The sequence below is a fragment of the Citrus clementina genome, unplaced genomic scaffold (genome assembly GCF_000493195.1).
Source record: "Citrus clementina cultivar Clemenules unplaced genomic scaffold, Citrus_clementina_v1.0 scaffold_9, whole genome shotgun sequence".
NCBI lineage: Eukaryota > Viridiplantae > Streptophyta > Magnoliopsida > Sapindales > Rutaceae > Citrus > Citrus x clementina.
Genome location: NW_006261964.1, coordinates 29,483,067 through 29,495,858, shown reverse-complemented (window position 1 = coordinate 29,495,858; position 12,792 = coordinate 29,483,067). Strand labels below are relative to the sequence as shown.

Below are 12,792 nucleotides of genomic sequence, written 5' to 3'. Positions count from 1 at the left end.
CCAACCGACGCCACTTAGAACCGTTCTAGTGACGTAAATCCATTTCCAGTGCGGGCCCCGTAAGACTCCTTTGAAATAATCCGGATGGCCAGCCCCTTCGTCTTTCTCTAAAGGGGCAGACATGGGCACAATAGGCTTTAAAATGAGAGATGGGACCACCCTTTTGCGTTGTATTTTTCGAATTCCTATGAACCCTTCTGGCAGTTGTGAATCAGGGTCAAGGGAAAAATCCGTGAATTTGGTGGAAAAACTGCCAATGCCTGGCCGTTTTCTTCAAAAAATCCTCAACTCAACTTTGTTTAAGCTTTCCGCAGAATCTTCAGTCGCCGAAGGGGAGAGAGAGAGAGAGAGAGAGAGAGAGAGAGAGAGAGAGAGAGAGAGAGAGAGAGAGAGAGAGAGAGAACTATAACATTGTGTAATTTCTATAGAAAATGAAAAAGTTGGAAGAATAGGTCAATCAAAGCCGTATTAGGGTTACACAACTTTTATCAGTAACAGAATATATTATTCATTAGAAATGTTTGAATCCATAATTTAAAGTGCGGGAACGCTTGAAAAAATGCATAAACCGTATTGTTAAACACTTTAAATTTTAAGCCTTTAAAATCCCACGATTTTAAAATTTTCCCGAATATTTCCCACACTTTATGATACTTGACCAAAAAAACTATTATGTTATTCATAATTTGTTATCTTTATTATTTTCTACTTTATTAGTTAGTTTGCTTTAAGTACGTATAGAGAGCTGATCCATTGGGTATGGTCGCTGAGCTCCTCACCCAAAAGACCAAAACCCTTACATTATATATTTGTAATATACCCTCAGTTTATAATTATCCAAAAGAATAAGCATCGTTATCTTAAGGTGTTGGGAGAAAGAGAGGCTTGATTGACCTAGATACAGCAATATCGGGCCCCTCAAGTGCCTCGTATTGTATTATTTTGCTAGAGAATGACAAAAGTGGAAGGAATAGGTCAATCAAAGGCCATCTAGCTTAGGGTTAGCAAAATGTTTCATTAACGCCAATAACATCGCACCCATAAAAGCAGCTCTAACATAAGAAAACTTGCTATCTAGGTATAGGAATGCATTATTAATTCCTAGCTTCAGAAAATCATATCCATATTGCATTGTTGTATGATACACACTTAGCCGGGCACTATTTGGTTCCGTCCAAAATCGAACCGAATCAGCACATAGTAGATTTTGAAAATTAGAATCGAATGCAAACCAAATTTTAGAATCAAACCAAAATAATTTATTTCAAATGTGGTTTTATAGTATTTGGTTTAATATAAATTATGAAATGGGATGGGATGGGTATAAAAAAAAATTGTTAAAAGATAATTTAAATTAGTGTTTAATTGAATTGTCATTTAAAATAAGAATCGACATAATTTGTATTAAGGAATTAAGTAACTTCAACTACAATCAATCAAAAAAAAAAAAAAAAAAAGAGCTTCAACGACAAAGGGGTTTTAAGAGAGATTTTCAGGGGCGTCAAAAGGCCTACCCTCTTCACAATCTCACTGGACCATACCGAACCACACCCTTCTACAATTTGGACTGAGTTGAGCCTATTTGATTGTGGATTAGAGCTGACCTCCTAAAAGCCTTGTAAACTCTTATCAAACCCGTATTGTTATATTTATAGCACTTATTTTTATAAAAATTACAAAAAGGACAAAACATTATAATAGAGTTAATTAAATCCTAAACGTAATTTTTTTATAATCAAAGTTCTTATCATTAGGTAATTTCTTTCTTCATCTTCTCAAAATTATTTTGATTTTATAAAAAAAAAATAATTATATCATAAATTAGGAGTTAAAGATAGGAGGTTAAATAATTTTTAGGTATAAAGATAATTTTATTTGGTCATATTACATTGGCCTTGTAATACTGTGTTAATAGCCAAACATTGTATTGTAATATGGTGTGTTTGGCATATTGATTCATGTGGTTAGGGATAGCCGAGGCGGTGGAAGAGCCATAGGCGAGGTGGTGGTAGAGCTGTAGAAGTAGCGTAGTGCAGCAGCGGTGGGGTTGCTTATCCCCCGACGTGAGGTGATGAAGCTGCAGTGTTGCGCGGCAAATCAAGATGGCCTGGTGGTGGAACAAGGCTGCCATGCATTCAAAATCAAGAAGAGAAGACCAAAATTGGCTGACGTGTGGGGGGAGCAAGGCTGTCGTACATTTGGAAGAGGGTAGAAGAAGAAATTGCTTGATGCGTTTGGATGAGAGAAGAGAAGATGAAAATTCCCATTTAATTTTTTTTGTTTTTGAGATGTAATGCAATTCGATATAAACCCGAATCCCCTACGAGTTTCCATTATGCGAATTTTACCGTACTAATTTTTTTTTTGTTTACGCAATACTGTGTAATAACCAAACATTGTATTATAATATTTTAATATAACATATGACTCTAATATAATATAATAAGGTGTGCCAAACAGGCCTTTAATGTAATTTCCTCTAACAATAAAAATATGACTATAAAAATGGGGTTTTATAAGAATTTTAAAGGAGTGAAGAAAATATTACTCTACCAGTTGTATTAGTTAACACAACACAAGTGTACAAAGTAGAAGTACTATATGAATGAGGATGACAGAAATGCCCAACCCTGCTCGAGCCTAGGTGTCTCAGGTGGACTTGACCCGAACCGGGCATGTTTTCTTAACACTTGGGTTGGGTTCGTGCTTCACCTAAAAAACTCGATCAGACCCAAAAATTTGATAAATACGTAATAAAAACACATTTTATTTTAATACTTATTTAACTCACTAATAACTCATATTTAAAGTTTTAAAAACTTTAAACTCAATTTTTAAATCTTAATCCAATAAAAATAAAAAATTATAAATTTATAAATATAATTGAATTTTTTTATAAAAAAATCATAACATCAAGCCCAGCTCGGCATTTTGCCTTCAATACGAAATGAACCGGAAAAAAAAAAATTAAACAAGAAAGAATGTTTTACGGATAAAATAGGAAATCGCAGCAACTCTTTGGGCCATCGAGGCGATCCACTAAGAAGAGCAACGTGTCAGCTCAGAGGGCTAAGCTTTTGACACGTATGTACATAATATCTAAAGTTGACCAATAATATGGCACACAATCACATCCCAAAATTTCTTCGAAATGCACCGATAACGTAGCCTAGCGATTGTCGTGGGAGCTACGTGGCAGTATGTCAAACGCTTGATTGAATGCGCTAAAATCCAAAGGTTGAGTTTAAGCTGTCGGTTTCCAATTCCAAAACCTGAAACTCGATTTGCTGTCGAATGCTACGCGATCCTTCGGCGGCCGATCAGCCTCTCGTTCGCCCGTGTGATTTCGACGCTGTCCTCTTTGTTTCTGTTCTCCAGACGCAACCTTCGATTTTCCATTTTTGCCCTTCAATGTTTTGTCAAATTGCATGAATGTACAGTACGGGCTTTCAAGGAATTTTATCAGGTGAAATAATAATCTTTAAAATATTTTCTAAATTATTATAAACATCAATATATAACTTATTCTAATAAAAGAATAAAACAATTTTTATTAAGGTAGCTTTATTTTTTTTCTTTTTAACAAAAATAGAGATAAATTAAAATTTATAATAATTGAGAAAGTATTTTAAAAAGTAACATTGGATAGATAGAGTAATTTAAAATCAACCCCTTTATTTTGGAATTTTATACGCAAGTCCCTTTCATCTTAAGCATGTTGCGTAAACGTGACAAATTATAAGAGCCACTTGACCACGTCATTCCCACATGGAGGAGTTGGTCTACTTTTAGTAATAACTGTTCATTCTTGACGAATTAAATGTTTTTATATACATTATAATGATCATTTGGGAATGACGTGGTCAAGTGGTCTACTTTTAGTAATCATTGTTCATTCTTGACGAATTAAATGTTTTTATATACATTATAATGATCATATTTAACTAATAATTATTTTTATGTTTATACCTTATTATTCTTAAAGCACCACTATTCATTTGGTTTAACGTGAAAGTAAAATTACCTAACAACTGTTGTATGTTAAAACATTACAATTTTTTCTTTTAAATAATCACAAATTATTTATTATATTTTTTAAAATTTGTGTGAGCGGTCACAACTTATTCTTTAAATTTAAGAGAAGTGTTAGGTGTAGAGAAACACGACAGAAAGACGAGAGAATTTTGACTTCTCTCTCTATCATTTTCTTCTTTAATTTTCTCATATTTCTTTCATATTTTTCTTCACCAAGTATTTTTCTAAATTCAATGAAAAATAGAAAAATTAAGCAAGTTACACAATTCAAAAAAAAAAGAAAAAGAAATTAATAATCGTAACGAATATCTATGTATAATTGATTTTTTTTTAGTTGGCATTAAAAGAAATTTACAAAATTATGAAATTAGTGTAAATGGCAAACAATAATGTCACGTGTACTAAATTTCGAATCTAACAAATGTTTCGTTGATATGGATCTGATGTGAATTTACACAATTATCCACGCATACAGATACAAAAAGTCGACACTGTTAATCAAATTTTTAGGTCCAATTAAAATTGTACACTTATTGTAATTAGACCAAGAAAAGGCCAAATTCCTTTCTCGCCAATGGTAATCTTGTAATTTAAATGACAAACAATGGCATATATTTGATCCACGCCTCCCTCCCTCTCTTCAATCGTATGTATTTTATTCCCCAAAGCTTTACAGGAGAAATTGTGGTCTGCGTCCATTTAACAACCACACAAGAAGTCCAGAATTTCACGCTCACGCCATTAAACACCACAATCCACAATCCACTTCACATCAACTCTTCCTCTTTTCAAGTGCTTTTACTCTAAAACCCAAAACCTCGTAAACAAACAAAACCCCACCATGGCGGTCGGACTATTGGCCGCCATAGTCCCGAAGCCCTTCTGTCTCCTCACAACAAAACTTCAACCCTCTTCGCTCCTCACAACAAAACCCGCTCCCCTTTTTGCCCCTCTCGGTACCCGCCACGGCTTCTTTAATGGCAAAAACCGAAGAAAAATCAACTCTTTCACCGTATGTTTTGTTTTAGAGGAGAAAAAACAAAGCACCCAGATCGAGACTTTCACGGAGGAGGAGGAGGAGGAGTCGGGTACCCAGATCTCGACTGCTGCCCGCGTGGCCGAGAAATTGGCGAGAAAGAGATCCGAGAGGTTCACTTATCTCGTTGCTGCCGTCATGTCTAGTTTTGGTATCACTTCCATGGCTGTCATGGCTGTTTATTACAGGTTCTGGTGGCAAATGGAGGTACTTCAAACAAATCACACATGTCCTAATGTTATTGGTTGGTTGTATGAACAGAAAATTTCGCCCCTCTTTTGATGATGCTTACATGTTATGTATCCGTACAGGGTGGAGAGGTGCCTTTAGCTGAAATGTTTGGCACATTTGCTCTCTCTGTTGGTGCTGCTGTAAGTTCAATCACCTTCTTCCTTACAATGATTTGAAAACAAGACTAGAATTTTGGTTCTAATAGGAGCCGCGGTGGGGATGTTACAAACTTGATCGATCTTTAACATAAAAACTGTAAAAATGAGGGGCTTGTGTGAATTTTCAATGTGAAGGCCTTTTCTGGCAAATTATATGATGATGATTCGCATTGGGTACCTTTTTTTTTCATTTGCAGGTGGGCATGGAGTTTTGGGCACGATGGGCTCATAAAGCTCTGTGGCATGCTTCTTTATGGCATATGCACGAGGTACTAGCCTTCTAGGCCTCCGTGGTCTCAATATTTTTTTGGGGAAGTTATAACATGTGATGTATGTAATTGAAATTAAAAAAAGAAAGTTATTTTCGGAATCTCATTGCAGTCTCACCATCGACCAAGAGAGGGTCCTTTTGAGCTAAACGATGTGTTTGCCATAATCAACGCAGTTCCAGCCATAGCCCTTCTCTCTTTTGGCTTCTTCCACAAAGGCCTTGTACCTGGTCTCTGTTTTGGTGCTGTAAGTTCTCAATAATCCCATAACTAATAAAATTAAATTAATTCCCCGAATTAGCGGCGGGATTTGTTAATTAATTAGTTAGTTACTTAACGGGCGCATGATTCTGGGGGGAATCAGGGACTTGGCATTACGGTGTTTGGGATGGCCTACATGTTCGTCCACGATGGTCTCGTTCACAAAAGGTTCCCTGTGGGTCCCATTGCCGACGTGCCTTATTTCCGGAGAGTCGCTGCGGCTCACCAGGTAAATGACCAAATTATGAATTAATTACGCACTAATAAACCGTTTTCAGTTATTTTTAACAAAATTAAATGAAAACTCTCTCTTTACGGGATCTAACGACCAAGATTTTGTTTGATTTTGCTGCTTGGCTTTAGCTTCACCACTCGGATAAATTCCACGGTGTTCCATATGGGCTCTTTCTCGGACCTAAGGTGGGTCCCTTTTACTTTTACATTTTGTATTTTTAGAGATAAACTTTATAGAATTAATTTAAAATTGGGATCAATTTGGAAAGTGGCCGGCCCGACCATTTCTTTTATTAATTTAGTAATAAAAACCATAGGTGGGGCTGGCCACTTTTTTAAATTGATCCCAATTTTAAATTAAATTTTCTAGGGCTTTTTTTTTTTTCCTAAATTACATGTACGTAACTTACAACTTTCTCACATGAATAGTAAATGAGCCTATAATATTTACTATTTATATGAGAGGATTGGAAGTTACATACATGTAACTTAGCATTAGCCTACTTTTATGGTACTTTATAAATTGATTTTGGTTTTAGGTACTTTTTTCATTAATTTTCCTATTTTATATTTAATTGTGTTTGTCAAATTTTGATGATTTTTGTTATGTGATTTTGTGGTGCAGGAGCTTGAAGAAGTGGGGGGACTAGAAGAATTGGAGAAGGAGATCAGTAAGAGAATCAAATCATACAACAGGGTTCCAAAATAATCAATTTAATGGGAGGACCAATTTTTGGATCAATTTGTCAGTGTACAGAAACAATAGTGTTATTAATGAAAAAAATAAATTATGAATGCTTATGGGTGGATTACTGTTGTAAAGTTTATGATGTTAAATAATATATAGTCAATGAAAGATAACAAAAGGGATATATTAATTATACTATTATTATTTTACTAGCTAATCCTTTTTAAAATGTTTGTTTGTACAAATCAGACTCGATTAAGAAATGAGACTTCAGCATCATAGGCTCTTCAAAATCTATCCTTAAAATATTTATTTGTACTTATGTGGTAACTCCTCTAAATGGTTCTAATAGAATAATAAAAAATTAAATTCTCCTCTAAATGGTTCTTCAAATAAGACAAGTTAATATTATTTTATTTAAAAAAATTTCTTCGTCAAATCTAATTATCCGTCATTTTATCACTCTAACTATTTTAGTCAAATCTTTGTTGCTAAGTAATTTTGTGTTGATTTTAAATGTTGTTGTTGATGTTATTATGTTTTAAATATGTTTATATTTAAAAAAATATTGTTATGTGCTCTTTATATGTTTTTCCCATTATTTTTGTTCAATTTAATTTAATGCGTACTAATTAAAAAAATTGGTAATTAATAAATTAAACATAAAATAGTAATTATAAAACTATGTGAAAACATACCATAATTTAAAGAAAAAAATCTTTGTTGTGAGATATTTTATGTGTATGAGTTTAATAATATTTAATATGGTAAAACAATATTGTTATATAGCTATTATTTTTTTAAAGATAAATAAATAATAATTATTGTTATTTTCTCTCTCCAGTAAAAATAATAAAATACTAATAATGAAGAAACTCACTCGACAATATTAAAGAGCGAGAAGCATATCTTATTTGAAGAATTCTAATTGAAGTATTTTTTTAGTATTTAATATTGACGTAACTTTTTAAATAAGAAATAAAATATTATTTAAATGGTTTTTTAGTGATACTTTTATTACTTTATATTGTTCTTTCTTTTTCTGTTTATGGGTAGCAATTTTTGAATTGACATCAAGCGATAATGTTGCTCGCAAAAATATGACCACAACATCAGTTTATCATAGTAATAAGCCTCAATGCTTATCTACATTGGCGGTGCCGGGAATTTAATTTAGAAGGGGGTAAGTCTAAATAATAATATAATTTTAAAAAGATCAACAAATAACAAATACCAAAATAAAAATTCATTATTCAATTCAATATATTTATAACTGATCTTGATATGTTTACATATGTTAAAAATGTTGAAAAAATAACCTTATCATCAAGAATACAAAATAAATCTTTTTTTTCTATATATACAACAATAATATCACTCAATTATATGATCTCTCATTTGATTTTATAGACGATTTTTCATAAAATTCAAAGTTGAAAATGCCTTTTTTTACTGTAGTTATGACAACTAGTAAAATCAAAAGTAATGCTTTCAATAAATAAATTAATGAATATAATTTATCCTTTTTAGCATCAACTATTTTTCTTGTTAGCTTATCAATCCCTTTCAATTTTGAAAAATTGTTATTAGAACCCACCTCTATAATGTAAACATCAAGTTGAATTTTAAGTGTCATAAGATTTGTTGAAAAAAAAAATCATTTAGATAAACTCAGTAAGGTGACATATTTTTTTTTTTTTTTTTTGTGAGGAGAGTTATGACCTCACGAATTTCAAAATAACAATGTTCCTTTGAGGGTTGGAAGTGTAATATTTTGGTTATTTTTAAAATATTTTAGTTATTTCTAAATTTAAACAGGGTTTTATGATGAATCAAATTAAAAATGAGACAAATATCAAATTAAATTTGTAAATTTTAAAAAGTTACTTCAGCCCCTCCTAGTCCTAAAGTGGTGCCGCCACTGCTTATCTAAAATATTAAACTAAGGGTTTTCGTAGCTAGCATAGTATTGGAATTAAGAGCTTGTGTTTTGATTTTCATGTATTTAAGCCCTATTCAGTATTGAGTTATTGTGTTTCATAAGCTATAATAGCTTTAAAAAATGTAATTATAAAATAAAAATTAATAGTGTATAATAAGTATCACTTTTGCAAAATAATTTTGATAAAAATAATAAAAATACTATAAATTTTTCATAATTCAAGAGTTAGATCAAATCAATTTAGTTTTCAAGTTACAACAGCTACTAGTATTTATTAAACATTTTAGTACTTTAGTTTTTAAGGTATAGCTACTCAATCTTAATACCAAATAAGATTTTATTTTGTGTTAATGAATTGATTTTTCAATTCTTGATAGTCTCAAATCTTATCTCATGTTAGGCAATGGTTTCAATCGAATCCATTTTTTATGTCATTGTTTTGGTCTTACATGATGGTGTGCCGATTTCTTAGTATCTCCATCACCTTAAAATCAATTAGGCATTTCGCGAGAGGAAATTGGAAGCATGCTGAAACTTATCTTCAATACTATTTATTGAACTGTTATTGTTATTTATCAAATTAAACTTTTGAGTGCACCGAATTCTACAAGTACCAAAATTTGCATTTTCTCGAATCCGAATCACGCGCCAAAGCCCTCAATAAGGACATGATATAATCAAAACCTAACTAAACCCATTTACTTAAACTAGATTATCTATGATTTTTAACAACCAATAAGGATCAGAACGACACCGAATAATGGCTGAGTTGGGTGAATACGTCAATCGTCCACGCATCAATCGGCCAATAACCGATTCCATGAATATGCCTGTCACATCCTCCTATACTACTAACTCCCTCTGATGTCATGACTAAAGAAAGTAGGTCACCGCTGCAATCGCCACGTGGCCACTTTTAATCGGCAGACCAAGAGTTACTTTTTGAAGGATAAAGACGGGGATAGGTGGCACAGTTCGTTTAGACAAACAAAGATATTTTTATTTATTTTCAAATCAAAAGTGTGTTGTTAAGTATCCGTCGAGTCAACAGAATTCTGAATTAATCCTAATCGATCCGGGCCCATCAAATTCCTTTGCATTAAAATAGACATGATTATATTGAAATAAATATACTATAGTGCACGAATCTCACAATTATATACGTAAAATGATAAATAATAAAAAATTAATAATAATTTTAATCATATGTTTATGAAAAAATATTCTACTTTAGATCAACTCGAACTTAGTCAAATTTATACTATAAATAATCATAATATATAAAACTCAAAAGATTATTATATACATCCCGTCATTTAAAATACTACAATAATCATAATCTATGACTCAAAAATTTGTGTTTTTAAACATCAAACTCTTAACCAATCGGTAATGAAATTGCATCAATTATATAAGATTACAAATTCGAACTGTATCTTCCTACAACAGTACAATTGGCGGTGAAATTGCACCAATCAATCGGGTGTCTTGCCGATTTTAGATCGGCAAAAAGGCAACCTACTTTTGTGAATGAAAAACGGCAAATAATTCTCAAGCAAATTGCCCTAAAAAACTCAAAACTCGATAGAAATTAAACGTGGAAACAACAACAGATATCCAGAAGAAGAGTCCCCCCACTCGAAAAAAAAGAAAAAAAAAAGATAATCACTTTAGCTTGTCGGAAAAATGCATTATATCGTCATGAACTTTCAATAATTTTTTTTTTTTTTTAATTTGGTACTGGGCAACTTGTAAATTCTACGAGAAACCAACCTTGGGGGCCCAAATTGTCTATAGGGAAACGTAACTTTTAGTGGTTCATGCACTCGCTTTTTGGCTCCATATTGAATTATTTGATGATTTGATCAGGGAAATTACTTTATTTAGTGGGCCTCGCATTACAATCAAGGCATACTTATCAAAACGTCGAGAGAGCATCCCACGCAACAGTTATTATAATAAAAGTCAAATAATGAACCTGCCCATTTCAAATAATGAGTCACTGACACTAGCCTGAAAAAGTATATTTAACTGCGACCTATCCTAGTATCCTTATCGTTTTAATTTGTATCTTTTAAAAGTAAAAGGTGTGTTAAACTTAAATAATTAATTAAGTAAAATTACTTAAAAATTATTCGATTAAACTTATATATATAAAAAAAAAAATCATTATAATGCGAATCAAATGTTTTAAGATCCACCAAAACTCTACATTGTCATATTACTGATTCTTTTAAAAACAAAAAAGGTAACCAATTTCTAGCGAATTTCTTCCACCGCCCAATTAAAAATGGAGACCGACACGACCCACCGAGGTTGGGGGGCTTTTCGGGTACGTTCATGTTGGTTCGTTGGTCTTCCACTTTCTTTCTCAAAAGTCAAAATTAAAAAAAAAACCGGCAAGCCACGTGTATGCCAAGAGAGAAGAGTCCACAATTACAAAGGCAGAGACGCGTTAAGCAACAAGCATATAAGATTTTATTTTTATTTTTTCCCATGGATTAGGAATTTACTGTCTAGGATGGCCAATTAACTAATAATTTACTCACAAATTAATTTTTCTTATAAGTATGTTTATCCACCCTTCGTAAAAATAATATGTATTTTAAACTAATAACTTTAGGAAGTGAGTTATAAAAGTGTGATTGATTTGTGTATGTCATATTAGGGTTGCTCTATGATGTTGAGATAAAAAATTTATTATCAATAGTATGATTTTTACGGACCATTAGAATAATTGAACAAAATAAACAATAATATCAAAATTTTCAATTTAAGTTTATCTTTACCAATTAAACAACTTGAAATGGATAATTGTTTAAAATAATAATAATAATAAGAACGACAACAACAATTCTCTTCATACTACTCAATTATTTAACAATTAAGTAGTTTTTTTTTCCATGCTACTCAATTATCTAACCACTTAGGTACATTTTTTTTCCTTCCCTCCCTCCCTCCCTCTCTGTCCTTATTGGATTAACAACCTATAAAGAAAACTAGATTGATTTAAACACAACAATTAAAAGATCGTAAGAATCTGATGTTTGGTACTTATAAACATGAATATAATTATTCATATTCTTTATTTATTTGTTTGTTTTGTATAAATTCCACAAATTTTATTAAGATAAAAGAGAGGAAGAAAGAATTAACAATGAAATCAAAATTTGGGTGGCAAATCGATCTAATAAAAATATTTATTTATTACTGATATAAACAAACATTATTTGCAAGAATAGGAAGGAAGCTAGACTTTAATTAAATTAAGAAACTAATTTAAAATAAGCAATTTCCTATAATTTGCGTAACTAGTAACTATTAATTAATAGAGTAGTGATGTTTCCTTTCAAATCAAATAGCACATAATAAATCCCACCATTAATAATGTTGTTTTAGTTGAATTTTTGTTAAGATCCGATTTGAACCATTAAGGGGTGCTTCTCACCAGATTCAGGTCAAATTTGATCAAAACAAATAAATTTATTATTTTTAGGGGGAGATTGGGCTAGCAAAGATTAGGGTTTAGGTTTGTATTTTTGTTGTTTAGGGTAGGAGGAACAGTTGAGGTGGTATGAGATGTGAACTGAGATGATTTGGGAGGTGAGTTGAAGTGATTTGGGAGGTGAATTGGAGTGTTCCGAGTTTAAAATAATATGGAGAGGTTTGTGGGGGGTTGATTTAGAAAGTTGATATGGGGAGTTCAAGAGAGCTTAAAATAGAGCTCTGGTGAACTTGAGGATAGCTCTAGAGAGCTTATTTGAGGCTCGTGGTATAGTTCAAGTGAACTAATGAAGGAAATGCGATTTGGGAAACAAAACCATTATAATAAGCATAAACATAAAGAACACATAAGATTTTACGTGGTTCGGCCCTTTAGTCTACATCCATAGGAGTAACTCATCTCCAATCCACTATATAAATGAAGTATTAAATAA

General features: G+C 32.0%; 1 protein-coding gene across 2 annotated transcripts; it reads left to right on the top strand.

Moving 5' to 3' along the window:
* Positions 1-4,568: 4,568 nt before the first annotated feature.
* Positions 4,569-7,048, top strand: LOC18031578 (beta-carotene hydroxylase 2, chloroplastic). Of its 2 annotated transcripts, XM_006421968.2 has the most exons (7): positions 4,569-5,278; positions 5,383-5,442; positions 5,658-5,729; positions 5,842-5,976; positions 6,094-6,219; positions 6,354-6,410; positions 6,850-7,048. In XM_006421968.2, exons 1-7 carry the CDS (start codon positions 4,877-4,879, stop codon positions 6,931-6,933), a joined length of 936 nt encoding a protein of 311 aa, XP_006422031.1. In that variant the 5' UTR covers positions 4,569-4,876; the 3' UTR covers positions 6,934-7,048. The 2 variants fall into 2 exon arrangements, with proteins under 2 accessions (XP_006422031.1, XP_024037756.1); XM_024181988.1 differs by lacking the exon at positions 5,383-5,442 and having other exon boundaries at positions 4,570-5,278.
* The last annotated feature ends 5,744 nt before the right edge of the window (positions 7,049-12,792 follow it).

Coding starts and splice junctions, on each gene's coding strand:
- LOC18031578 (XM_006421968.2), top strand. CDS start 4,877: ATGGCGGTCGGACTATTGGCCGCCATAGTCCCGAAGCCCTTCTGTCTC. Junction 5,279..5,382: donor GGTTCTGGTGGCAAATGGAG/GTACTTCAAACA, acceptor GTATCCGTACAG/GGTGGAGAGGTGCCTTTAGC. Junction 5,977..6,093: donor CTGGTCTCTGTTTTGGTGCT/GTAAGTTCTCAA, acceptor GGGGGGAATCAG/GGACTTGGCATTACGGTGTT.